The 26,091-nt window shown below is 51.4% G+C and overlaps 15 protein-coding genes across 15 annotated transcripts; 8 read left to right on the top strand and 7 right to left on the bottom strand.

Moving 5' to 3' along the window:
- Positions 1-258: 258 nt before the first annotated feature.
- On the bottom strand, positions 259-862 carry SNOG_10477 (hypothetical protein; the record flags this gene model as incomplete). The annotated part of the gene is made up of 3 exons (XM_001800696.1): positions 259-417; positions 600-692; positions 728-862. The coding sequence occupies 3 exons, from the start codon at positions 860-862 to the stop codon at positions 259-261; spliced, it is 387 nt and encodes a 128-aa protein (XP_001800748.1).
- Positions 863-1,782: 920 nt separating this feature from the next.
- SNOG_10478 (hypothetical protein) lies at positions 1,783-2,680 on the top strand (the record flags this gene model as incomplete). The annotated part of the gene is made up of 3 exons (XM_001800697.1): positions 1,783-1,815; positions 1,874-2,370; positions 2,550-2,680. 3 exons carry the CDS (start codon positions 1,783-1,785, stop codon positions 2,563-2,565), a joined length of 546 nt encoding a protein of 181 aa, XP_001800749.1. The 3' UTR covers positions 2,566-2,680.
- A 54-nt stretch (positions 2,681-2,734) lies between these two features.
- SNOG_10480 (hypothetical protein) lies at positions 2,735-3,632 on the top strand (the record flags this gene model as incomplete). Its single annotated transcript, XM_001800698.1, has 3 exons — positions 2,735-2,851; positions 2,899-3,225; positions 3,288-3,632. The coding sequence occupies 3 exons, from the start codon at positions 2,735-2,737 to the stop codon at positions 3,630-3,632; spliced, it is 789 nt and encodes a 262-aa protein (XP_001800750.1).
- A 786-nt stretch (positions 3,633-4,418) lies between these two features.
- SNOG_10482 (hypothetical protein) lies at positions 4,419-6,257 on the bottom strand (the record flags this gene model as incomplete). Its single annotated transcript, XM_001800699.1, has 2 exons — positions 4,419-6,060; positions 6,126-6,257. The coding sequence occupies 2 exons, from the start codon at positions 6,255-6,257 to the stop codon at positions 5,104-5,106; spliced, it is 1,089 nt and encodes a 362-aa protein (XP_001800751.1). The 3' UTR covers positions 4,419-5,103.
- SNOG_10481 (hypothetical protein) lies at positions 4,620-5,018 on the top strand (the record flags this gene model as incomplete). Its single annotated transcript, XM_001800700.1, has 1 exon — positions 4,620-5,018. The coding sequence occupies one exon, from the start codon at positions 4,620-4,622 to the stop codon at positions 5,016-5,018; it is 399 nt and encodes a 132-aa protein (XP_001800752.1).
- Positions 6,258-6,422: 165 nt separating the features above from the next.
- On the bottom strand, positions 6,423-7,446 carry SNOG_10483 (hypothetical protein; the record flags this gene model as incomplete). Its single annotated transcript, XM_001800701.1, has 4 exons — positions 6,423-6,631; positions 6,703-7,174; positions 7,225-7,325; positions 7,374-7,446. The coding sequence occupies 4 exons, from the start codon at positions 7,444-7,446 to the stop codon at positions 6,423-6,425; spliced, it is 855 nt and encodes a 284-aa protein (XP_001800753.1).
- Positions 7,447-8,112: 666 nt separating this feature from the next.
- On the top strand, positions 8,113-9,388 carry SNOG_10484 (hypothetical protein; the record flags this gene model as incomplete). Its single annotated transcript, XM_001800702.1, has 4 exons — positions 8,113-8,254; positions 8,285-9,036; positions 9,132-9,158; positions 9,257-9,388. 4 exons carry the CDS (start codon positions 8,113-8,115, stop codon positions 9,386-9,388), a joined length of 1,053 nt encoding a protein of 350 aa, XP_001800754.1.
- A 449-nt stretch (positions 9,389-9,837) lies between these two features.
- SNOG_10485 (hypothetical protein) lies at positions 9,838-10,379 on the bottom strand (the record flags this gene model as incomplete). The annotated part of the gene is made up of 2 exons (XM_001800703.1): positions 9,838-10,147; positions 10,198-10,379. 2 exons carry the CDS (start codon positions 10,377-10,379, stop codon positions 9,838-9,840), a joined length of 492 nt encoding a protein of 163 aa, XP_001800755.1.
- A 360-nt stretch (positions 10,380-10,739) lies between these two features.
- SNOG_10486 (hypothetical protein) lies at positions 10,740-11,471 on the top strand (the record flags this gene model as incomplete). Its single annotated transcript, XM_001800704.1, has 1 exon — positions 10,740-11,471. One exon carries the CDS (start codon positions 10,740-10,742, stop codon positions 11,469-11,471), a length of 732 nt encoding a protein of 243 aa, XP_001800756.1.
- Positions 11,472-11,814: 343 nt separating this feature from the next.
- Positions 11,815-12,888, bottom strand: SNOG_10487 (hypothetical protein; the record flags this gene model as incomplete). The annotated part of the gene is made up of 1 exon (XM_001800705.1): positions 11,815-12,888. The coding sequence occupies one exon, from the start codon at positions 12,886-12,888 to the stop codon at positions 11,815-11,817; it is 1,074 nt and encodes a 357-aa protein (XP_001800757.1).
- Positions 12,889-13,096: 208 nt separating this feature from the next.
- On the bottom strand, positions 13,097-13,382 carry SNOG_10488 (hypothetical protein; the record flags this gene model as incomplete). The annotated part of the gene is made up of 2 exons (XM_001800706.1): positions 13,097-13,309; positions 13,347-13,382. 2 exons carry the CDS (start codon positions 13,380-13,382, stop codon positions 13,097-13,099), a joined length of 249 nt encoding a protein of 82 aa, XP_001800758.1.
- A 1,548-nt stretch (positions 13,383-14,930) lies between these two features.
- SNOG_10490 (hypothetical protein) lies at positions 14,931-18,473 on the bottom strand (the record flags this gene model as incomplete). Its single annotated transcript, XM_001800707.1, has 3 exons — positions 14,931-15,411; positions 15,512-18,269; positions 18,320-18,473. 3 exons carry the CDS (start codon positions 18,471-18,473, stop codon positions 14,931-14,933), a joined length of 3,393 nt encoding a protein of 1,130 aa, XP_001800759.1.
- Positions 18,474-18,876: 403 nt separating this feature from the next.
- Positions 18,877-19,865, top strand: SNOG_10491 (hypothetical protein; the record flags this gene model as incomplete). The annotated part of the gene is made up of 2 exons (XM_001800708.1): positions 18,877-19,591; positions 19,639-19,865. The coding sequence occupies 2 exons, from the start codon at positions 18,877-18,879 to the stop codon at positions 19,863-19,865; spliced, it is 942 nt and encodes a 313-aa protein (XP_001800760.1).
- A 461-nt stretch (positions 19,866-20,326) lies between these two features.
- On the top strand, positions 20,327-21,300 carry SNOG_10492 (hypothetical protein; the record flags this gene model as incomplete). The annotated part of the gene is made up of 2 exons (XM_001800709.1): positions 20,327-20,597; positions 20,645-21,300. The coding sequence occupies 2 exons, from the start codon at positions 20,327-20,329 to the stop codon at positions 21,298-21,300; spliced, it is 927 nt and encodes a 308-aa protein (XP_001800761.1).
- Positions 21,301-22,003: 703 nt separating this feature from the next.
- SNOG_10493 (hypothetical protein) lies at positions 22,004-23,664 on the top strand (the record flags this gene model as incomplete). Its single annotated transcript, XM_001800710.1, has 4 exons — positions 22,004-22,131; positions 22,180-22,844; positions 23,082-23,575; positions 23,599-23,664. The coding sequence occupies 4 exons, from the start codon at positions 22,004-22,006 to the stop codon at positions 23,662-23,664; spliced, it is 1,353 nt and encodes a 450-aa protein (XP_001800762.1).
- Positions 23,665-26,091: the final 2,427 nt, after the last annotated feature.

The raw sequence follows: 26,091 nt of genomic DNA on the forward strand, positions 1-26,091 counted from the left end.
TATGGCTGCTCGCATACTTGCAGCATCTCTTGATTGATTAACTAGCCTTTCTGTCAAACGTCCTGTTCACCTTTGATTTGTGACTTGTGCTCGTCAATCCAACCAGTGCCTTTCCTACTCAAGTTAATCTATGCCATATACCCTCAGCTTTCCAACTCTTCGCTGTCTGACCAAAGGCTTCGTCAGCCCTCGTATTGCCTTGTCTAAAGGTGTAATGTTGTTCCCGACAAGTGCTGACAGACCAGGCGTCCGGATTCTCTAACTGAAAGTTTCTACATAATGATTTACTTTGCTCGCCAGAGTTCTGGGGAGCTTTGCAACCATACCATCTACCTTATGGCGGCCTTCTTGCGTCATGAGCCAGGCTTTGCTGGAGCGCACGACTGAAATGTCGTGGACTTCCTCCGATGGCCCTGCCTATAGACAGTAAGCTACGCGACTAATGTAAAATGCCAAAGCAAGGAGATCGACAATCTGAATATCTGCCCAGCTGTATTCAACTCAGCAGGACTCCAACGATGGTGGCAGTGTCAATTGTACGTATCTCGTCTGCTACTGGGACCATACGTCTGGCACAATCGCTTTACGTGCTCTCTTACTGCGCCGAGGAACAGAACTACCGTTTCGGCGGCATTTCCCCGCATTGGTAGAAGGATCTGCATCGAGCTTCTGGAAAGCGCATCTTGCATCGTCTTGCATCATCTTCATGAGGAGTCGATCAAGCTACGAGGATCGCGCAATCGGGATCTTGGTCTGGCTGGTTACTGAGGTGCACGTATTTGTTGCTTGATTCGAGTTGCTCGTAGACCAACAATCGGACATGCTTTGGTAGACTGAAGAACGGCAAAGCTGGGTGCGACATGGTCACGCAAACAATTGGTAGCAAAATTGGGCGCCAATTAGGAAAATCGTGCAGCAAGTTGACCAAGGAAAGAACGCCTGTGGTAACACACGGCGGTATCGGGTGGCGCTGAAGTCTATTTGGAGCTTGTGCTCTGTTCACGAGTCATGACTTGCTCGAGTACAACATTCACACTGCCAAGCTCTTGAACTACAGATTGCTCGTATACTTACAAGCAGCATCTATATTTATGGTATACAACGTTGTGATCAAGATGACGAGGCCACAACGGTAGCAAGCAGTCCGACTATCCGATTTTATGCAGCACGGTAATCGCATCTCGGGATCTATGTGGCACTCGGTCCGACCCGGCAGCCACGAATGGTCAAAAGTCGAGTGACGTTCATCCCCGCTCGTCCGTCGGATGGCCTCAACATCCGCTTCCGTGCCTCAGCTATCAAAACAGGATGGCACGCCCCTGCTAGTCTCTCTACGCTTTCCTTCGAAACTGGGTACGTGACGCGCCTGCGACCTGGGCAAATGCAGCCGCTGGGGCAATGCCGTGCCATCCCCACCTGGATGATTTATGGCGACGACGCCAGTGGACGGAAGAAACGACTATACTTCTCCATGTGGATATGAAGTACACAAGACGCACAGGGGCTCAGCGCTTTCCACACATCGGGGGGAACTATAGCCATATACGAGACCCCTGACCACAACGTTGAGATGCAACAGCTCCACACTTGATCGTTTGGACGGCGAATAACCTTGCAGGACAAGTCTCGGGCAGTGGTGTTCCTTGGCCACAACGTTATTCGCAAGCCATCAGACGGACGAATTTGAAGGACTAGACGCTGCGATCACTGCGATACAAATATCGCGCAACGTCGCTGCTCTGTCTCTCCACACAGCCATCATCTTGCGTTCCGTTCGAAAAGATGGCGATCACATTGTTGAGCCTGGCTATACTCGTGAGTAGACAAATTGAATATCATGTCTAACAGAGTGACTGACTGAAAAAAACGCCAGCCTGTACTTTATTATACAACTGTCATCGTCTACCGACTATTCTTCCATCCACTCGCAAAAGTCCCGGGACCCAAGCTCCTTGCGATATCCAGCCTACCAAGGGGGATTCGTCACAATCTCTATGGGCTGTGGTTCAAGGATGTTGCTGTGCTGCACGAGAAGTATGGGCGCGTAGTTAGAGTAGGTCCCGACGAGATCGCTGTCGACGGCGATCCAGGTTGGGAAGACGTGTTCGCGTTCAGAAAACAAGGCAAAAATGATTTTGCGCGAGATCCTGCATTCTTCAACTCAGCCACCGACGGAACAGTAGAGAGCAGCATCTTTCTTACAGATCGTGCGGGCCACAGCCGACAACGCCGCATTCTTTCCCATGCTTTCTCGCAAAACGCAATGTATGAGCAAGAGCCTCTCATCAAGCACTACGTGGACCTGTTCATCTCTCGGATTAGCGACTTTGCAGCATCAGGCACTGCAACCGACATTGTCAAGTGGTTTAGGTAAGCAGTAGCCACGATTCTCGCTCGTAGTGATGTTTTGCTGACTTCAGTATAGTAAGTACGCCCTGCTTGCGCTTCTGTTTCATTTGGGAAATCTTCGAAAGCTACCGCCGTTGTCCGGACACGCTATCCGGTCTTCTCTCTCATAAGGCAGTTGCTAACCGTGGCTTCTTATCTAGATTATACAACGTTTGACATTATCGGTGATCTCATGTACGGCGAGCCATTCGAATGTCTAGAAAAGAGCGAGATGCATCCTTGGGTGGCACTGATCTTCGACGCTATGCGTACTGGCGAGATGATAGTGTTTTTCAAACGGTACTCTATAACGCGTGTACTTCTCAATATACTGATCGGAAAGAAAATGGCTGCTGCGCGAGCTGATCATAAGGCCTTGACGAAAGAGAGAACCGATCGCCGTGTTGCCCTAGGAGCCGAGGGTAATGGCAAAAAGGACTTCATGTGGTCAGAAGCCTCCAAAGTATGTTCTTGTGACAAACGCTGACCTCAATCAGGTACATTTTGAAGAACAATACGGATAAGGGGGGAATGTCTGACATGGAGATCAAAATGAACTCCGAGGCTCTGATAGTAGCTGGGAGTGAGACAACGGCGACTTGCCTCTCAGCAACCGCACACCTCCTCGGCAAGAATCCTGAGATCATGAAAACGGTGCTTGAGGAAGTACGCCCAAGGTACACCTCTGAGGATCAAATCACAATCAAGACGACGACGGATTTGATATACATGCAAGCATGTATTGAAGAGAGCCTACGCATGTTTCCTCCTGCAGTCGTCTCACCAACTAGATTGTCTCCGGGAGACTTCGTTGGCGGCTACTATATACCTAAGAATGTAAGCAAAGCTTTATGCAACGCTCTTGCTCTAATCACCCAGCTGACCAACGCCAAAAATAGACCAAGGTTCATCTTCATCAGCACGCTAGCTACCGCAGCCCAGGAAATTGGCATCGTCCTGACGATTACCGCCCCGAGCGATTCTTGCCAAAAGACCACCCACTTTATGACGCATCGTTTGCAAAAGACAACAAGAAGTCTTTCAACCCATTTTCTTTTGGTCCAGCCAACTGCATCGGGAAAAATCTCGCCTACGCAGAGTTGCGTCTTATCATGGCAAGACTGCTGTGGAGGTTCGATCTGTTACCTCAACCCGGAAGTGAAGCGTGGATGGATGGCATGAGAGCATACACACTGTGGGACAAGCCACCACTGATGATGAAGTTCGCAAACGCGGAACACTAATTGATCTGGTGGCAACGCGCACAGTGGGAAAGAGTCTAGTATGTGTTCTTGGGGCGGAAGGTGAGGAGGCATTCGGAGTTATGGGACCAAATTGCATGCTCATGGTGTATTACAATTTTCAAAATACAAGGACTACGGCAATCACAACAGGCAAAGAGTGGGGTGTGCAGGTGTTTAGACTTGCTGGCATGGAATATTTTTGTGGGCGTGGCTTTCTCACGACGGATGGAGACATTTGGCAACCGTCTAGAAAGTTACTGAAGCCGACGTTTGCGAAGAACAATTTGCAAGATTTGAGCTATCTATCGCAACAAGTCGACGACATGTTCGGCCAGTTGCTAGAGGACGGTACGACTGTAGATCTGCAACCGCTATTTTACACAATGGTATGGCCCTGACTTCTCTTCACGTGAGTATACATTAGTCTGATCAGCATAGTTTCTCAACACTTCGATCAAGTTCCTGCTTGGCGTAGACCCAACGAAGAGCCTCAAAGATGCGCCACACACTTCCGAAGAGTTCATACACTCATTCCACGACGCTTTATCCCTCACCATGTTCCGTCTGCTTCTTGGTCGACTGTGGTCTTTGCTTCCTCAAAAGAGGTACTTTAGAGTTTGCAAGACAGCACACGACTATCTGGATTACTCGATAGATCAGGCACTAAGCGCTAGTGCTGAGATGCAGCCAAAAAGCTACCGGGAAGGGCCACCTAGTCTCCTCACAGGCCTTTCGACCCAGACGGATGATAGGCTCTTCATTCGCAGTCAAATACTCCAGGGTATGATGGCTTCGCAGGAGACCACGTCTGCACTTCTTGGAAATTCATGCTTCCTACTGTCGCGGCATCCCAAGTACTGGGAACAAATACGAATAGCTTTGAAGTCGTACGAAGTGAGCGACTTTAGCTTTGACGTCCTCTTGAACCTTACCGTAGTCCAGAACATCCTCATGGAATCCCTCCGGTTATATCCAGTCTTTCCCATCATGGGCCGTTCTGCGACACAAGACACTAGACTGCCAGTGGGTGGCGGCCCCAACCAGGATGAACCAATCTTCATACCCAAAGGAACAGTTGCCAATATGAGCTGGTACGCACTTCATCGTGATCCCGTCGTGTACGGTAAAGACGTCGAGACCTTCCGACCTGAACGCTGGGAGACAATTCAGCCTACGCATTGGGAGTTCATGGGCTTTGGCGGCGGTAACAGGGAGTGTTTGGGGAAGCAGAAAGTGCTGGTCGAGGCAGCGTATGTGCTTGTAAGACTTGCAAAGAAATTTGAGGTGCTTGAGAGTCGCGACAAGGAAGACTGGGTGGGTGAGATGAAGCTGACGTGTAAGAGCAAGAATGGCTGCAAGGTTGCACTATACGGCAACTCCATTTGAGCTTGGGTGGATCTATGAACATTACGACGAAACTATACTGCTTTCTCTTGCCGATAGATGGTTTGTAGTTCGCTAGCCCTGATCCTTATACCGACTCGATCCACTTGAGAATACGTTCTGCAATCTCTATGTTATTTTTCTCCATGAACAAGAAATGCCCGTTTCCATGAATGCCCTCTTTAGGTAAATCAGCAAATTCTACCTGCACGCCTGCCTGCTTCAAGAATGCAACAGTGCAGTAGTCGTACGGCGCATGGTAGCTTGCTTCGCTAGTGACCACTAGCACTGGGATGTCCATTAGATTCTTGAGCTTCCTCGCTGGGTCTCGCTGCAAGATACAGTCATTGTGATCCGCGTCTGGTGCTGGTACGCGCACCGTGTCTAGAAGAGATGAGTCATTTCCGATCGGAGGTTCGTATTCCACCTTCTCGTACGTGATGCCCCACGTCTTGTTTCCGGTGAAAGGGGCCCTTCCGTCGAACGGCGGTCCAGCTGGCTCGAGCGCGATAATGCTTTTGACTAAGCTGGGCCTCGCATCTCCTATGCGCCATCCATAGGAACCAGCTTGGCTGTGAGTGAAAACGTGTGCCGCACCAATTTTGTCGAGCAATGCTGAGTAAGCGGCGGTGTTTTCATCTTCATAGATGTTGCTGTCAGGCATGTATTGGACTTGCGAAGCATAAAACGCATCAAAGGTCGGATCGCCGACTAATCCAGTCCCAGGCCATTGTGTGTGCAGCTTCGATTGGGGCCAAAGATTGTGCTTTGAAAGCGCTGTAAAGATCTCTTCCACTTTTTCTGTACCACTCGCTATCATCGAGCCGACCGAAGGTTGCCAACGAGAGCGACCACGAGATGCCTGGTCACTAAGGTATACGATGTATCCCTTGTCAAGGAAGAAGGAAGCCCATCCTGGTCGACCGTCAGGTGTCTCCAAAAAGTTCGTACCAGTCTGGCCAGCTCCAGCGATGAAAACAAGAGGGTTTGCCTGGGTGACGTTTGGCGGAGTCAATCTTTCGACGTATATTTGACCGGTCATGATCTGGGAGGTGGTATTTCCAGTCTTATGAGTCAGCTCCTATGCTCGTAGTCTATTCATTCGCTTACCGTAACCTTGTTGTACCTTCCACCAACGAAGAAGACATCTCGGCGTGGTTGCGCCGCTTGTTCTGCGAGTGTAAACCCAAAGGTTGCTATCAAGAGTACACGGGATAAGCGAGCGAGTGCAAACATCTTCATTGTAGTTATTTGCGCCTGGTGGGAAGAATAACGATGGTTGTACAAATGGTGGGGGAAGCTGACCGCTTCAACTTCGGAGATGAGCTTTGTAGTGCATCTGCATGCAATCCCACAATTCGATTAGTTTCGGCCCGTAGCCCATCAGCGTAACCCATGCAAGCCCTTTCAGTACGTTCCAGGCAGAATGCTCAAACGTCCGCCATCTGTCAGCAGCACATTTCCATTCACATATCCTCCTGCTCGACTTGCAAGAAACAGTATCGTTCCTGCCATGTCTTTGATGTCACCAACTCTTTCCGCTGGTATGTAATCTCTAGGATAGACTCCACTCGGGTTTTGCGACAACAAGCTGGTGGTCATATCGCTGGGATAGACTGTAAGGGTGTCAGTAGGTAGAAGATTGCTGAAGTTTATTCGACGCAAGAAAGCTGTTTATGCAACTTACGTCCTGGTGCTATAGTGTTGCATCGGATCCCATAAGGCACAAGTTTTGTTGCGAATTGCTTCATGGTGTGCACAACTGCTGCTTTGGAGCCTGCGTATGCAAAGCCCGCCATTGGAACCCGGTTAAATGCGCCAGCACTTGCGATACCGATAAACTGGCTTTGCTGCTCGACGTTGCCAGCTTTGTTGCCCTTGTCCAGGAGCTCAAGAAACGCAACTAGTGTCGAGAAGACTGCCGTAGTGTTGACAGCATATGTACGGTTGTACTCTTCGACATCCCAATTCTGCAGGTAGTCTCGGAATTCGATGAGCGACGCATCCAGGGAGAGGCCTCCAAGCGTCGGGCCCTGTATACCTGAGTTGGCAATTACCAAGTTGACGTAGCCGGACTTCTGGCTTATGTGCTCTGCTGCAGCTGCGAGGTCAGACTTAGAAGTCACGTCAGTCTTGAAGGTATGAATGTTTCCATGCTTCTATGCGATGCGTCAGCACAAGCTTCGGGCATGTGGCAAATTACACGCACTGCAGTGCTTGCAGCTTCCTCAAGTACTTCCAGTCTTCTTCCAAGGATATACACGATCGCGCCGTTGGCTTCGAGAGTCTGCGCCAGCATCAATCCGATGCCTGATGACGGTGTCAGTCACGTGTCTTTAGCGAGACCGGGTTATGTACCTGTTCCTCCTCCAGTGATAACGGCAACAAGGCCTTTGACACTGAAGATGTTGCTTGGATCTAATTCAGCCATGGCTAGGGGTGCGAAGACAAGTCTGATGTTGATTGAAGGTACAGGTGCTGCAGCCGAGTGAACGCTTTTGGGTGAGCTGAATCAGCTGATAGCGTCGCGAGGAACGATTTGTAATCCCTCTCAATTAGCTGTACAGCTGCCGGTGATGCCGTACATATGTTAGTGGCTGAGCTGTGAGTGCAAAAGCAGATTATTGGCCTCCTGTCCGTAGAAGTTGGTGAGAGACTGAGTACATGAATACCTAGCACGTTCACCCTGTGAAGCAACGTTAGGCTGGAACTAGCTGCCGATCAAAAATGATTGTGGCACGTTAAAGGCCCGAGAAGAGCAATCATGCAGGGAAGCCGCCGCAAGGTGAAAAGCTGAAGTTGTCCCTCGGGATTTCCTGTTCCGGAATGATGACGCGGGGCGAGGAGCTGCGAACCTCCACGCGTGTCGGCTACAGCTCCACGATGAACCTCGGCTTTGCTAGTCTAATATTGATATGTAGCCTCAAGTTTAATCTTTGGTAGTACTTGGGGTTCCTTTCATGAACAACCGATCAGGCCAGGCGCCATTTGAGACTGCTACTCTGGACCAGGTGTCCACTACAGTCTAGTTAGGCACCAGCCGGCTGACCTCAACTTGCAACCCTTTTGATTACAACGTCCACTTAAATCATCCAGCATGTCTCTATCAGGTATTGAAGGTCTTCCCGTCGAATTACTCCAGCCGATATTCTTCACGTCCGGTTACAATGTTGCTCTGCTACAGGCCTCACCACGCCTTGCAGCGAGGCTTTCCAGCAACTATGTCTACGACGCAACATGTAGGTATTACCTCATGACAACAATGCTAGACCGTACTGTTCAAACGTCTGCACAAACCTACATCTTCGCCAGCAAATGGATGACTTGGGCATTCTTCCAATCATGGATCACGAAAACGTATGCTCTCACAGGTTGTTTGTGTGGAAGAACAGAAGGTTGCTTCGATGCGCAATGGCCCCCAGATTTCGAAAATGCAACCAGCATGGTGTTCTCTAGAAGCCATCTCCCACAGTTTGCCTTCATCAAGGCGCGACTTCCTAGGAAACTTCTCTGTGGACCTTGGACACCGGATAAAATACAGTTCTTGCGATTTCTGCTATGGATCACGAGCATGACTGTCGACTGGAGCGACACAAAGACCTTGCAGGTTGCTGTCGAAGGACGGCGTCAAGCCATGCGAGAGTACAATCTTGACGCAGTTGAGCTTTTCAACCACAACCGCCGCCTGGGTAGAGGTGCTGACTTGTCCACGATCCGATTTGCCGTAATGGAATGCGGATGCGATCGATCGGTTGTGTACGACACGATAAGCATGGCAAATCATTGGGGAAAAGTCCGTTCTTGGGAATGTGCAGAGCTGGATAGGTGGTGTGAAGAACGCATCTCGATGGGCGATCCGAAAGGATTATGGTTACAGATCGAGCTGAGCCTTTTGCGGTCAAATGACTGGCCTGTTGAGCAGGAAGAAGTTGATCCAGCGAGCAAAACTATCACAAAATCCTGGGAATCCAACGATGAGCCTCAAGATAGGCTCATAAAAACGCCTCACAAGTGGAATGAAGTGAGTAAAATCTCTTTTTTTATTCAAATCCTTCATGCACCATCGAATGCCCAGGTAAAATATAGCAAGCCGGAGAAAAGCTGAACCTGTCGTAGCCAGTACTCCAGCGCGGATGGCTCATGGTAAGTCCACGCCTGTCGATGCATCTCCGCGTTACGCACGACATCCAATGGCCGGAGATCATGCGAATGCCAGGACCGCGAATGTACTGCGGCCCGAGTCGACCGCTCCGAATTGGCTGTCATCCAACAAGCAACACAATATCTACATCGCCCCTGCTTTGGCTCGCTCCACCTACGTCCTGCTGAACCTCGAAGACCGAGAACAGATGTATGCGGAGAGGAAACATTAGCGCAGTGGGGCTACCGAACTGACCAAAAGGCCCTGACTTTGAAGAAGACCAAGGTTCCATGTTGCTAATTCTGCGACCAGGAAAGACGCCAGTTTGGCTGGTTTTACCAGGAGCACGGGGAATCAAAGACGGGACTTCACTACCTCAAGCGAGCAGATCTTGGTGACTACTGGAATTACTCAACGCATTCGGCTCACCACGTAATCAGAGGACTGTACTCACGAGGATGGCCTAGTCAATCGTTCAGCATGTGGATGGAGATGTGGATACCAGATACTAAATGCCAGGGTGCGAGTGTATGTAGTTGTGCTGAAGAGGGGGTTGATTCTTAGCATTACAATTTGCTTCTATCCTCACGACCCAGAAAGCCAGCAATGGGACGAATCTTGGTAGCGTTTTCGGCGCCCTTCACGGCATCGCTCATCTCGAATGCTTCATAGCGACTCCAACTATCGAAAATCAATTCCAACCGGGACTCCTTTAGTCTCGTCGTCTTCCACGACTGCACTGAAACTCAATTCGTTGATGTCCTCAACCGCTTTTGCCCAAGCGTCGGCTCCGGTAGATGTCGAATGTAAAAGAACGATTCCGGGATTAGACGACACCAAAAGCGGCTGCCCAAGGCTTTTTTTGTGCTGAACGGGGCAGTTGTGAACTTCGGGAGGTCCAGCAAGTACATCTCCTGTAGTGAATAGTTGTATCAAATCTTGCACAGGCTTTGTTGCCAAGTGTGCATCGCTTGCTGCTTGGTTGGCATATCTATATAGGCATGAGTTGTTTGCTTATCTCGGTTCATACTTCTGACATACTCTTCGATCATGTATATATCCGTCCCCGACTTATCTTCAACGGGCAACGCACAGACATATTGCAGTACTTCCGGTTCGTTGGACGTTGTGAAGGCGATGATCTTCCGAAATGCTTCGATGGCTTTCTCGCGAGCTGAAGTATCTTTGAACACGAGGCGCGCGGTTGTGAGTATTCCTGTCATCTTGAACATTAATTTGACTTGCTATCAATTTCTTTACAGCTCATGTTGCTGCTTTTCTGGGCTCCCTTTCACAGCGCCCCGCATGGTCGGAAATGCTCATTCGGAACTCGGAACACGGTATCCGTGTCTTCAAGAAAGAAAGTATCGCGCAGCAAATTTCATCTACTCTTACCATCTAAATCTTTAAGTGGTATTAAGCGATATATAAACTGGTACTAACGACAGCGTGTCCGACGGTCCGGAAGTATCTGCATGGATTTCAACACGTGCGCACGTGAAGTCGTGGTCATGACATCACGACCTCGACGCGACGTCTTGATGGCGACTTCACACTTGCACAGTTTGGCCTGAACCACACCAATGTCCTTGCCACGATGGTCGCAATTTCTCCGGCCAGTCTTCCAGACTTCACCTCGTGTCCGCGCCTATTCATCTAAGCTCCCGTTCAATTATTTCTCCATCTTCGGCATGGCGAGCGCAGCATCTTTTGGGACAGGGCCGTTCCCGGCGACACCGTACAAGCCGACATACGACACCTGGCCATACGAAGAGTCTGATTTTGTGCGCTATGATGAGAATGATGACGGTGTTTTCTATCGCCAACCAAGACTCGTTACACATATCGACGACCCGAGCATAGCGCGGCTGTCAGAGTACTACAGCACGGTACTACCTACCAAAGGTCGTATCATGGACATGTGCACTTCTTGGAAATCGTTCTACCCTTTCGAATTCAAAGAAGCCGTGCAGCGCAAAGAGCTCGAGGTGTATGGTGTGGGCTTGAACGCAGAAGAGATGAAACTCAACGGCGCACTCAAGGAATGGAGAGTACTAGACCTGAACAAGGCACCACATGATGTACGTGCAGGATGGGACGAAGGGGAAAAGATGAAGTTTGATGCTACTACATGTGTCGTCAGCATCGATTATCTCAACAAACCGCTCGAGATATGTCGCAATTTGCTGGATGCCACGAACGAAGGCGGAAGCGTGCACTTAGTCATCAGCAACCGATGTTTTCCGAACAAGGTCGTGCGAAGGTGGATGATGTTGTCAGAACAGCAGCGCTTAGAGTTTGTTGGAGGTGAGTAGCAAAACACTGCATTGCAAATAAGTTCAAGAACTAACTACTCAAATAGACTACCTCCACTTTGCGGGCTGGAAAGACGTCGAGATTGTCGACCTTTGCGCTCGAGATGAAAGCGGCATGCGTGTGACAGACGATCATGGTACGGTAACGATCCGCTCGCCGCATTTGCCAGATCACCTCGATCCACTGTGGGTTGTGAGAGGAATGAAACGAACGGGACTGTAAGAAAGCAAGGCCGAAAATAACGAAATAAAAACAAAACAAGATCGATAAACCTGCCGGCCCTAATGCTGATCGCATGAGGTGAAACGCAAAACCGACATAGACAACTCGCGCAAACCTAACCTAGACACATGTCTGGGCTCCGGTCACCCACATTCCCGTGTCGCTTGCAGTGTTGTTCCAAGGACCAAATTGGTTCAATTGGGCATTCAGGAACTTTTCCACCTCTTCCAGCTGTTTGCCTCCAAGAACGCCTTCCTGAATTTTTGTGTTCGTGGCGTTATTTCGATCCGTGAGCATCCTGCCGGAGCTACCCAGGACATATCGCAGCCACTCTTCTAACAAAACCTGGCGCGAATCATCATGGCGCTTTCCCTGCAAGAATTCTAGCTCTTGCCCAGACACGCAGTGTTCCGCCTTTTCAAAGTTTCCCAATTTGACCTCTATGATATACACCAAGGGCATTTGCACGACGTAACTGAGGTACACGTTTTTTGCCATGACCTGCCGATGCACAACATTCTTCTTGTGTAGAGCTTTAATTCCTTCTCTAATACCTGTCGTGATTCGATCGAAATGCACGGGTTGCAGCAGCTCGTAAACCTTGACAAACTCCCACAACGTGGTGGTGTGCTTGTCGTACACGATGCATGTGACTCGTGGACCACCGTGCATGTCCTTGACAACGACGCCCTTGTACAGTGCAAGGTAAGGCTGCGGACACACAGCCAAGTGCACGTTGACGGCGAGTTCTTTGGCAAATGTATCGCGGCATGTGTGATCTCGCCTCTCTGCGCGCAGTGCGCCGAACACATCGGGCCACTTGAGTCGCAGCTTGTCGGTGTTTTGGACAGGCGGCCCTCCAATGCCTGGGACATATTCCTTCATCTTAGTCGGGTCGAACAGTGGGAACATAACGTCAGAACACGTCGGAAACATCCCCCTGTTCCCGACCTTGAATCCATGGATTGGGAAACTGTCTTGGTTATTGCGCATGTAGAAGTAGGCCTTGGGGCCGTCGAAGTGGCCGTGCCACAGGCCGCCGTTCTCATTATCACAAACGAGATAATCTACGCCGCCGGTAGATACCTCGAGGACGCGGATCAGGGTGTAAACGCGTTCTGGACCCGGGCCTTTGTCTATTGTTGTTAGAATTCCCTGTCCCTGTGGAACGGGAACGGGATGCTGAGTGGGCATGTTGATGCCAGGCGGCGGTCGGATCGGCCCTGTCTGACCATGATATTGGACCGGCGGAAGGGGCTCGGATGCGAATCCATGCGGAGGCCGAATTGGTATTGTTTGTCTAGAATTATGGGCTGGCTGAGAAAATCCAGATGGCCGCAGAGAAAACGGGACTTGCGTAGAGGAAGGTGCTGGCGTAGATTCACGTATGTCTGGAAAGAGTTCACGTGCGAGGGATGGAAGACGACTGGCCGACAAGTGATCCGAATCTCGTTCCCTTGGAGGCAAGGAATAAAGCGGACGGGAAACAGAAGAGGAGGAGGATGATGATGCGAATGCGGTCGAAGAGGTACCCGAACTCTGCCATCCTACAGGCTGGGGTAAAATCGGAGAAGCAACAGCTGTAGCCGAACTGGGAACCACTATTGACGAAAGTCTACGCGAGGTTTGTTGGCTTGATGGCCTAGAAGAACTCTGGGCACTGGTAGACGCCGAACCAGGCCCGTCATTATGGCGCCAATTCCGCTGGTATATCTGCGCTTGTCGCTGTGCCCGTGAATTCGAGCGCCAAGGACATGACATGTTGCTTGCGGAATTAGGGGAGTGGAGGCGAAGTGGTTCTGGTATCAATATAAGCTTCTGATCACAAGCTTCTGAAAGTACATGACTTAACATACTATGGGGATGCTTGAACGTTAATATACTGTTGCTGAAATCCTAGTATAAGGAAGCCGAATTTGCTTCAACTCTTCATAGAATGTGAGAACGACTTTTATACTCCTCAGAAATATCCTCCAACAAAAATTCCGCACAATTACATGGCTGTAGTGACTCGCTAGTGCACCGAGAGCCATGGTAACTACCGTATGCAGACTATTCCATTTACTCATTAGGCTTCGGGAATCAGAGCAGTAGCAGTGCAAGTGTGCATCACGTACGGTCATCGCATAAGGTAGCCTGAATAGATACACGTCACTACCTCAACTTTCTCGCAGCCGGCAACTCATGTCCATCCACAATCTGAGACTGAAACATTTTGACCTAGCTACATCTGGCTACATCCAACATAGGTTAGGATGCTCTGGGCAGCAGAATAGTGAGTATCAATCTCTAGCTTTCAGAAACGTACCCAGGTACACTGTGCTCCGCACGACTGGTAATGTCGACAACGCGCAGGAGAACATTTGCACCAGCTTGCCGCATATTTGAACTCATGCTCTCTAAGCCGCAACATAGTCCTGATCGCAGAAGCTATTGTACCGCGCAGGGACAATGATAAACCCCCCACTTCCCGAACATGATGGAATCACATAGCCGAAGCACTCAGACGTTGCACACTTTATTGCCTTTCATGAAAGCCTTGAGAGGCGCGCTACTTGGTAGAGAACCTTGGATTTGGCGCTTGTCGAAGACCTTGGACCCAGTCTGTCTCCACGCTCCAGACCCGACCACGTCGATGAATTACTCTTCCACACGGCTCACATTCACTCACTAGAAACTCTTCAGTCCTCCATCACCCAATAATCTGCCTTTGGAAAAATATCCTGCGTTAAGAACTCGAGTTTATGCGAACATTTTGGTATGGATCCATGGTACTCCATCCACACTAGCTTCGCTCCAGCCTTCCTCACAAACCCCCAACCTGCGCAAACCCGACGAGCCGAAAGCTACGATTCTATATTTACAGCTATTTTACTTTCCAAGAACACACATGGCCCCTTTAAGGTTTTCGGGAGGTCGCTAGACAGCATACCCGCACTGAACTGTGTACAGCCCGAGCTGAATAACATATTAACTCATATCCTAGGTTGTGCAACAGTCTGCTTGCGAGATGAGGGGAAATGTGAAGAAGAGGTCATATGATGAATTAGACATGAAGCAACCATGCGCTGACCGCTGCAAATGATCGCGCTTGAAATTAACGTTCCCTTCGCTAGATAAAAGAAAATTACTCATACAGATACAAATGCGCCGAGACAATGCACCACCAACCCATCGTAAACAAAAAAAAAAAACCCCCCCCCGTAGATAGAACCCCATCCACTCCCAAGACCCTATCATACAACAAGTACTACGCAAAAGAGAAAAGGCATCAAACCTCTCGCAACCCTCACCCCAGAACTCCTTCGGATGCACACTATAATTCCTCCCAAACCCCGCTCTCCCTTCCTGCTCCCCACACTGCCCGCGAGCCTGTACATCTCGCCCCACGCCTGCTCCACGTCCACATCGACGGGCATAAGCTGCGCCATCTGCTGATAATGCGAGATATTCTGGCTGATTTCCATTTCCTCGTCCTCGACCTCCTTGACCACTTTCTTCGTCTTCTTCGCAGCAGCGGGGCGCAAAGGCTTCATCGTGTCCCAGAGTTCTTTGTCCGAGGAGGATATTTGCGCTTTGATGTATGCAATGGACGCTGGGGAGGTGGGGTTTGCGTCGCCGAGCGAGGACATGACTGGTGTGCGTGGCGTGTACGAGGCTGCGTATTTCTGCGGCTGTGGGGGGTTCTTAGGCTTGACCGAGGGTTTGAGAAGGGCCCTGTTTCCCTTTTCGAGGAGGGACAAGATATCGAGGCTTTCGCCGTGCGGGATCGGGGTTTTGTGCGAGGGCGTGATGCAGTCCATGTCGACTTCCTTGCGCAGGACGTGGATCGATGTCGATGGCGGAGAAATATGCGCATGATTGGGGCAGTTCGTTGATGCCCATTTGTTGGCTGAACATGGCGCGCGTCCAGAGGTTGGCGACTTGGAGCGCCATGGCGGCGCGGTATTTGTCCGCGCTTTTGACTAGGTAGCGGATTTCGTCGTGCACGGTGATGGCGAGGCGGGCGTCGAGATTGTAGCGGCGCGTGAGGTAGTCCATGGACACGGTCAGGAGGTGGAGGTAGTCAACGCCAGACGACTGAATGGCCCAGTTGATGCGAGATGTCATGAAGCCACCCTTGGAAAGATATCGACGCTGCAGAGCTTCAGTAATGGCGGCGCCGAGGACTGGTGTTCGCGGGCGTTCTTGTTCGGCAAAGTCTTCAAGTTTGTTGAAGACGAAGGATTCCGTACCGCCGCGCCAGAACGGACGCTCGTGCAACATTTTCCTATTGGTCTTCTTGCCTTTTGTGTCTTGGTAAAGGTCGTTGGCGGTTTTTGAAGTTTGAGACTCGGTCAAGCTAGGGTTAAATTGCCGTAGCAGAGTCGAAGCAAATTTCAGACCAGCACCGTAGATGCGACCATAGTTGAAGACCTTGGCATCGTTGCGCGAGATGCCTAGAATGCCAGCTGTTCGAGAGTGCAAGTCGGTACCTGCAGCTTTTGTACCTTCAAGTGTCATGAAGCCAATAGCGTTACCGCCATGCAGTTTGAAAGTGGCGTCGCCGACCAGACTGGCAATCCAGAGCTCTTCCGAATCGACATCTGCTCCGACGAAGCAATAACCCTTTGGTGCTCGGACCATGGATTTCAGCTCTGAACCAACTCGGTTCTTCTTGGCGTTGCTTGCCGTTAACCACGTATTCTCGACACTTCTCCGAGTGACAGTGCCCATTGGTATAATCTGCGGGAGTATGAAGCCCACTTTGTTCTCGGGACCTTCGGGAGACGATGATGTCAAGTCGGATGCACCCGGAACCTCGTTGTTGTAGACAACCATTTGCGACGTGATCCTGTCTCGGGCGCTGATCCAATACGAACACGAGGCGTTCATCTCGAGAGCCTCTTTGGCATATGCATACTCTGACGTCAGCTTGCCCTTTTCAAAGTATTGCAGGTAGCCCTTCGCTAATGGGTTTGCGCATCGAGCTTGTGGGCCATCTTTGTGTGGTATCTTGTAATATACGTATTGGGTAGCGTCGCGCAACTTCAGATTCTCCTCTTCTGACATGTCTAGCTCTTTCATGCCCCTCTCATTGTAGGCAAATACCTCATCCATTGGGACTTGGTACGTCCAGCCATGCTTGTCTGACCAGACAAGTGGATAGCCGTCCCAGGAGAGCTTCAGCAAGATGGGCGCGATGCGTGTGCGAACGGTCAAATTCATCGGTCCGTCACTCTTGGTGAAAAGATCCTTGTACCACTTGGGCATGCCTGGCATTTTTTGTCTTGCTGCTGGCCGCGGCGGGTCGTTCTTCTTCTTCCCTTTGACCATCTTAATCTCCTGACCAGACCAGTCCAACTGGCTTAGCCATGGGTCATTTTCGTATACCTCTGGCTGGTCCTTGACCTCAAGCGCTTTGTCGGTCAGGGCCACGAGGCGTTCTCGGACGGCAGTATTGAGGTGGTTATATGTTGCTTCCGCATTGTGAATGTAAGCGTCCCACGTTTCATTGACAGGGAGGATCTCGGCAGCCAATAGACGGAGAGCAGCAAAACTGACAGGATGGGGACATGTCTCGATGAACAAGGGAAACACTTTTTGGTAGACTCGATGTGTAATTTCGACGTCTGCTGCACAGTAATCCAAGAGCTCGTCCAACTTTTCACAAATGCCGGTCCTGTCCAGTTCTCCAAAGTACTCCCGCCGTTGTTTGTCGATTGTGATGTTGCAGTGGAACTTGGCCACCTCTCGGAGCGAGTTGACAGCACTTCGTCCAATCCACAGCTCCTCCTCTTCGTCTGGTATCGCTCCGGAGTCTAGTAGATGCGATAGCTCAGCATTTTCTTCGTTGGTGGCGATCTTGTCTCGCAGCTCGCGGCTCTTCTTGTGCTTCATCCACGACGGCCGCTGCCGTGAGCACATGCCGTTGGAGGCAACGTGTAGTGACATGGTGTCAACGAAGCAGTTGTTTGATTGTGCAATGCTGTACTCTTCCGCTATTCGTGCTCGGTCGTATCCAACATTGTGTCCGACTATGATCCGGTGCTGCGATGTGTCGCCGAGGGGAATAAGGTGGCGATCCGAGTCGGACTCTCCCAGCAGCCACGGTGACAGCCATGCATACCATGTCGTTGGACTGACGGCGCATGCCATGCACGCAAAAGACGTCTCTTTCCACATGACCTCGGTGTCAAAGGTGAGCAGCGTCTCGTCCGGTGCGTCTACTGCTTCGGTGGTGCCGTCGCTGTTGTACTTGGTCCAGCCACTCCGCCGCACCCACTTGCGGGGTTTCGGTGGGGGGTTCGCCCATGCCAGCTTCTTCGTCATGGTGAGATATGGCTCCGCAGCGTCCATGCCGAGCTTGTAGAAGTGCTCGTCCAGCGTGGCGCCCTGCAGTTCGGGCACGTCGAAGCCCACGGGCGGGGTCGAGTCCTGGTTCTTGCCGAGCAGGTCATGGCGGGTGAGGTGGTCCCGCGAAAGGGCGACGAGTTCGGGCGGCGGTGAAGTGCTTGCGCCGGGGAAGACTTGGGAGTGGACATGGCTGGAGAGTTGCTGCACGCCGATTTCGTTGAAGCGGGCTTCCGAGGGGACTATCCGATATTAACGGCTGCAGAGGAGGGGTGGGTTTGGCGGCGCATACTGTTGAGGCCCGTCGCATCCTTCTTGCTAGCTTTCTTCTTCTTCGCTGGCTGCACTGTGGCAAGACATCGTCGCGATGCGCTGGTGAAAGGTGTGGTGGGCCGTGAGCGATGGGCTACATTCGTTGCAAACGTGCGGCAGGAGCTGCAGCGCATGATCGGGCAGAGGGACGGCGCGCTATCGCATGTGCATGACGGGGGGAGGTTCGACTATCGACTATCGCCTGTCGCGAGTTTCTTCGCATGTCGCGCTGCTGGCGTCATGAAGGCCATCTAGCTCAGGATAATTAAACTCTTGGCATCTGCACCTCCACCTGCGCCTCCTCACAAGCGCGATGCAGCCCTACCGGCGGCAGTGGGCCGGGCGGGCTTCTGGGTGGCAGAGGCGCCTTGGATCCCGCCGTCGCACGTCGTCCCATGGCGATCCCTGCGCTCCGTCATGGCGCCTCGACGTCGCAGCAGGCCATTCGTGCTCCTCGTGCTGTTGTCGTGATGTCTGCAGCGCCCGTCTGCGCTTGATCTGCTGCTGCTGCCTGCCGTCTCTGCGCTGCTTGCCTCGATGCCGGACAATGACGACGCCACCGGCCACGCTCGGCCCCAGCATCAGCACCAGCACCAGCCCGAATACACGTACACGGCGAGTGACGCCTCGCCCTCTCAGTCACCCCTCACCGGCCGCGACCCCAACTTCCTCGACGGCCTGCTGCCCCCCTACAATCCGCCGCCGGGCTCGCCAGACCGCATCGACTACGACAGCTTCTACGACGCCTACCGCGCCGTCACCCCGCCGCCGCCAAACTTCCTCGACAACATCCTGAACCCTGCCGGCCTCGCCCACAACCGCTTCTCGCCCTTTGGCTATCGCCCGACGCCGCCGTCAGTGCCGTCACCCAGCAACTTCTACGAAATGCCGCCCACCACACGCGCAAATCCCCAGGGCTCCCGTCCAGCCAGGCTGCCCAATGGCTACGTCGACCTGACTTCGGACCCGGTTTCGCCGCCCCGGACACGCAAGAGGAACTCACCAGAGCCGGGGCCATCGTCGAAGCGGCAGAAACGTGATGACGGCACTACCTCGAGACGCGGGAGTGGGGCAATGAAGATGGAAGAGGTGGATCTGACGGAAGAGGCACCCGTCCAAGACGTTCTCCAGAAGCAGCGCGAGGATGCCGTCAAGGCCCAGACGAAGCCCGAAGAGAAGCCCACCACGTTCAACACCTTCAATTGCGTCATTTGCATGGACATGCCTACGGATCTTACCGCGACAGCCTGTGGTGTGTACTCAGATTGAATATCATATCGATAAAGGCTAATTACGCAGGTCATCTATTCTGTCACACCTGTCTGATGGAGGCATTGATCGCCGGCGAGAACCGCGCAGGCCCCGGCGAACCGAAGCGGTCCCAGTGTCCTGTCTGCCGAAAGTTCATCAACCGCAACAAGATCACCGATGTCATACCTCTGATGCTGAAGAAAGGCCTGGCAACACAGCCGAGAAAGAAGAGAGCCACGGCATCCCCTGCTGCGGTAGCACCCAAGGTACATTGAGCTGTACTTGGATTTGTTGTTTTACTGGGTTTTTGTTTGCCATGTTCCTTGAAGCCGTGCTAAAAGACCATCAGAAAGCCAGTAAGCGGTCGCAGCCAGTCGCACGCAGGTCGGACAGAAGCGCACTGCGGACCTTCTACGAAGAGATTTGAGTCTTCATCGAGCGGAGGCTATCCTGAGACCGAGGTGGCAGATGTGTGATACCCAACGATTTACGACACAGCATGGGAAGGGCGTTTGCTCGAGGCCTCTAGGAATCTGTACATCACATTCCGAATGGATGCAGCAGGCAGCTTTTTTCGTTTTGCACTTGCATTAGCGTCATCATGATGACGTCTTTCAATTTTCTTGCGAGATAAGAGAGACTAGAAAGGGCTATCAGAACTCTACTTCCGTTTGTGTTCTTCCTTCCGCCTCCAAAGTACTCCCAGCCCACACACCCGTGCAGATCACTTCCCATCATGTCTCCGGACCCCAAGCTCACATCTCAGATAGCCATTGTCGGCGCCGGCGATGTTGGCGCTACCATTGCCTACTCGCTCATCATGGACCCTGTCGCCAGCGAGATCCTCATGATCGATCCCAAAAAGGAAGTCCGCGACGCCCAAATCCAAGATCTCTCCGACGCAACTTTTCACGGCAACACCAGCACCCGCATCCGCGCTGGCACGCACAAAGACGCCGGCCAATCCGACATCATCGTCATGACCGCCGGCGCCAAGCAGAAGAAAGGTACATCATCTCATACAAGGCCAACTATCCTCAATTAACTCCTCAAGGCGAATCCCGCGCCGACCTAATCGGCCGCAACAAATCCATCCTCCAATCCGCCATAAACGACATGTCCCCCCTCCGCCCAGACACCATCCTCCTCCTCGTCGCCAACCCCGTCGACGCACTAACCTTCTTCGCCCAAAAGTTCTCCTCCCTCCCGAAAAACCAGGTCATCGGCTCCGGCACCTTCCTCGACTCGGCGCGCTTGCGCGGCATCCTGGCGGCCCGCGCCGACGTCGCAGCTAGCTCCGTGGACGCATACGTCCTCGGCGAACACGGCGAGAGTCAATTCGTTGCATGGAGTTTGGCGAGGATTGGGGGCATGCCGTTGGACTCGGCACTTCCCAAAGACGTAAAGTTAGACAGAGAGGCCATTGCAGAAGAAACGAAAAACAAAGCCACGGAGATCATCAACAACAAGGGCGTTACGAATTACGGGATTGGCGCGGTGGTCGCGAGTCTTTGCAAGAGTATCTTGTTCGATAAGAGGGACGTTGTGCCTGTCAGCCACTGGCAGGAAGAGTTGGGTATTTGCTTGAGTATGCCGGCGGTTTTGGGCAGGGCTGGGGCGGTGAGGAGTGTGGAGGTGCGGTTGGATAAGGACGAGGAGGGGAAGTTGAAGGATAGCGCTGGGGAGTTGAAGGAGATGGTCAATGAGTGAAGCCTCTAAACGGGAAGGGCGATGTCTTGCCAGCTTTTGAAGTTACAGGATACATTCACTGGAGCTCACATTTCATTACATGACGAGCGGCACGTGAGCTTCAAAGTGTGACATGGAGCTATGGTCGTGACTTCCTCTCTGCCCAACATGCCAAGCAACTAGCCTCGTCCGACGAATGGGGCGCCTTCTCACTGTTGGAACCTTCGACTTCACTTCACACTTCTCAATCTCGACCTTTTTTAATGGCTATGTGATTCAGCCTTGTACCTACACACGTTGCTGGCTTGCTCCGCTCACGAGGTTGCCCTCGGCCTTGTGCGTCACTCAGCCTGGTCTGCTATGTCGAAGTTTCGGCCTCGCATGAATGCCGATGATGGATTCAGCCTTGCGCGATAACGTCTCACCGGTTGGGCTATGCATGCTCCAATTGTCAAAGCTGAAGCCCATCACCGATGGACTACCAGTGGATTTACGACATGCAGCTTTCGTTCAATCTGAAGCAGATCTCGACCAGCCAGCATCCCGCGTTATGGAGTGGCTTGCTATAAGCGATAGGCTACTCTGGTGGCGAACTTCAGCTCAAAGGTGCTGCCTCCCCTTGACCACCGAAGATCTCAGCTTGCTTCCTGGTTTCCTCAACAGACGTTGTTTCTCGAACACCTGAGCTCGTCTACCTCCACAACAATCGTACCTGATACCAGACATGGATGACGACGCACCAGTTGACCAGGAAGCGAGTGTCCATGCAGAGGCAAGCGCACCCACTGGTCACCACGTGATCGAGATGGAACCACCGAATCGAGCAACGAGACAAACGATCAGATCTGAAGGGTCCGTTTCCCCTCCAGCCAGATCAATACACGCTAACGCTTACAACAGTCCGAATTATCCCTATCATAAGGAGACAAAGAGGCTTTTGTCGCGCTCACATAGTCACGATGATTTAAAAAGCCTAGTGAAATGGACAAAGAGGCTGATAAAGCCCGATTGCCCATCTTCAGGTACGAATCTGAGAAATCGAAACAAGACAAATATCACAATTGTTGAGCACATGATAAATGCGAAGCCAACGTTTACTTCGGTTGACAGTGTGGGGAAGCTGAGATCAGCTCTAGCTGCTGAAAGCACGGCTTCACAAAGCCACCTTGTAAGCGCTCAACCAAAGCTGAGACTTTACATCGTGGAAGATCTCTCAGTAGATGTTGTAGAACTACTTGGCTCACAGTTCAACGTGGATCCGATGTTTTTCAGTACACAATACGACCGTCCGGGAAGGATCGCGGAAAAGCACAAATTCACGAGACATCTGGAATCCTCCGAGGGCCTGAGACTCCAAATCTCGAAGAAGCATCGCAAATGGTTCAACATGGACAACGTCAGGGTATCTTGGGAAGACGGTGATGAGATGGAGTGGAAATCTATCAATGAGCAACAAAATACTTTCAATGTACACAGGACTATGGATCACTACATTGCGCCGCAGAGATTTGGCGGCACTGTCCTAACTTTGACCACTCGAACGACGTTTTGGCTGGACAAAGATGGTCAAGGGGACTCATTGGTGGGCATCGTGCTCGTGGATCCAACAACTCCGAATTTCGGCAGCGTTTATCGAGACAAAGCCATACCGAGGCCTGAAAGCAAGTCTGATCAGGCACCAATCCATGAAACCTGGTATAGCGACATTGTTGAGATCTCCTCAAGGTATCTCGAAATTTCACCACTTTCTCCTGACACTGCCATTAACTATATGGTGGTAGTATATCCGGTCACAATCGCAGTATGTGCAGAATGGCTCAAAATGCGTCAGGCTTTCAACATAATCCTAGACGATGTTGAGTCTGTATTTAATTACAGTGTCGACCAAGCGGAGATGCGCACTGTGATTGATATGAATCTCACAAGTTTAGCCAGGCTGAACCTCCATCTTCCAAGGTGGAAGAACATGATTGTTGCTACCCTGGAGGACGCATTTCCAGCAGCTGCGCATCTGATATCATCGACTTCTCACAAGGGTCAGCATGAGGAGAATGACCTACTGCTTGGCCAAGTTGTCCCCGACCTAAAACGCATTTTGCATCATCTTGGGGAACTAGAGGCTCGAGCCACTCGATTGACTGACCGGTGCGTGGCTGAGATGCAGTTACAAGCCGCTCGCCAGAGCCTTGCTGAGAGTCATAACCTAGCTCGACTTTCTTGGCTTGCAACAATTTTCGTTCCGCTCACTTTTCTCTCCGGTCTGTTTAGCATGAGCCAAGATATTGGCTCGTTACAAGTGAGCTTTAAGTACTACTTCAGTATTGGCACACCGCTCGTCAGCGTTGCATTGGTGGTGGCCAGATGGGGACCGAGTATCGCCTATAAAATGGAGAGGTGGTTCTGGCTCGTTGTTGGTTTTTCTATCGAGTTCTGTTTTCGCTGGAGCTATCTTAAGATGGCTGTACATCGCCACTGGATATTGAGGTCGACATGGAGATGGACAATAAAGAGAAGAGAGAAGTTTTCATAGCAAGACTGCAAGTCTCTTGACCAAATGAGTAGGCTCTAAAGCCATAACCATCCCTTGGCTGAATTGTAGCTGCTACCAATAACCGTGTGATTCCTGCAGTCCAAATTCAACTGTGCAGGCCAAATACAGCACTGGACCGGAGCTATACACTGCCCTGCATTACCAGCCTGAACACCTCTCCTCCCACTTTCCATGCAACATAAACGCATTTCAGAGAGGCGTTTATCTTTTCATCACGTTAATAGACACAACACGTCCCAAACTACATTCACTTCCGAAGAGTCTACTTCCACCCCCGCCACCAAGATCTCTGATGGGATTTTAGGCACACGAGTTAATTTCCACAAGATCTTCGCACTAACAATGTCTTCTTTGGCAATAGTCGCGTACGAATAGACAAACGCAGGGAAAATGGAAAGTGCCGCGGGCGGTTCGCTTGCGCGCCATCGATCGGCCGCGTGCGGGATGGACTAGATAAAGCGTTCTAGACTCGGCTGCAGGGTCTAGAACGCTTATAGTGCATATCAACAAGCTCTGCCGCCCTGATATATGCGAAGAGTGAAGAAAATTTCTTGCACAAGACCTGTAGCTTACGGATAGGAGTACATTGGGCTTTGACTGACGTATCACTCAGCGGACGAGTGTGAAGAAGAGACATACAAAAAGCGTAGACTAATTTGTTATACCGTGGCCTGTCTAGTGTGTAAGTCAGGCTTCAGCGTTTGGAAATGAGAATGTGGTAGTCGAAAATCGAACTAATGCCAACGTCTTATGGATTCCTTGTTTAGGTGAGGTAGTCAAGTCAAGCTCACGAATCTGACGGCATTTAGAACAAAGTAACGTAATCAAGCGATGTTTCACACACGTCTGGACTTTGGCACATCATTTTTCATTTCATGTGTGTAAGCTGAGACTGACCTGAACTCCATCCAATACCCTCCACTCCTTCGGTCCGCCCAGGCTATGGATATATAGGCCGGTGCATATATTACCCTGGGCTCCAACCTGTTGTCTTTGCCGCCACCGTCGAATAGAAGTCATCTTCGTCCGTCATGTTGTCTGGGAGTATGTCAGGGCAAACTCCAAGTTTGCAGTGTCGAGCTTGGGGTGAGTGTGCCGGGCATCAACGATCACCTAAAACAATTTGCCCAAGGCTCTCGTCGAATAACCCATCGATCCAACCAGGCAACCTCGCTTGCTTAGGACCACCCAAGTTTTGTGGTGAGGCAGCGGTGGTAATTGCTTCGTATGCAGTAGTGATCATGTCGTTGGTAACCAACTCGCGGTAGTCGCCTGGGAAGCCTTCCTTGGTACATTGCAGCCAACTTTCCGAGCTTGGAATGGTCTTTAGTGGGATTTCCGTCGTCCAGGGCCATATGCATCTGCCATCTGGCGAGTCGAGAGGGCATCGTGTGGTCGCGATCGTCTCTCTCTATTTCAATGAAGCCTCGCCGGCGAGCGTCGTCAACCTCAGCGTCGTTAACCCCAGCGTCGTTGACCTCTGGTGGGTTTACACGTAACGGATCATTTGCCTATCGTAGTGTCATTAGCGGAGCACGGTAAGTAGTTCGACAAACTTACTGCGACTTCGAAGGCCTCCCGCGTAATAGATGTACTGTCGCTGCCCGTACTCATGGTGTCGTCGATGTCCTCCCTGGGTCCATCCACGTCTATCGCGTTGTCCGCGTCGCCTGTATTCTCTGCCGTGGCCAACTCATGTTTCTTAATCTTCTCCCCCTCTTTCGCCTTCTCCATGCCTTCATTTCCCTTCTTCTCATCCTTGTCCTCCTCTCCCGTCACCTGAGCCACGGCTCCCAGTTCAGCGTTGTCTTGGTCGTTGGCTCGCTGAACAAAGAGCCAGCATACTGTGCTCGTCTACGCATAAAGGTCAGTACAATCATTCCAGCCTCGCTTTGAACAAACACTCACGTTGATTATCCCAGCTGGTACGCCAGTCTCTCTCACACTGTCGTTGTATGACGTGAAGACAGTGTTGTCGGGCGTTTCTCGGACGTAGGTCACCCAATGCCCGCTATTCCCGGTCGGACTCATACCACGATGGCAGAGTATTGCCTTGATTTGAAAGAGCGAGTTCACCTTTCCTCTGACTGGATAGGGCCAAGAAAACTCACCCCATGGGAGTACGATAGGACCGCGATGGAGCACTGGTTTGCCAGCCTTGAATGTCTGGCGGTTGATATGGATTTTAAAGACAGGTGGTAGGCTTGTGATCTGCTCGAAATGCGTTGAATCTTCGCGGCAGGTTCCGCATCTATTCGTCT

The sequence above is a fragment of the Parastagonospora nodorum genome (assembly GCF_000146915.1).
Source record: "Parastagonospora nodorum SN15 chromosome Unknown scaffold_17, whole genome shotgun sequence".
NCBI classification, from domain to species: domain Eukaryota; kingdom Fungi; phylum Ascomycota; class Dothideomycetes; order Pleosporales; family Phaeosphaeriaceae; genus Parastagonospora; species Parastagonospora nodorum.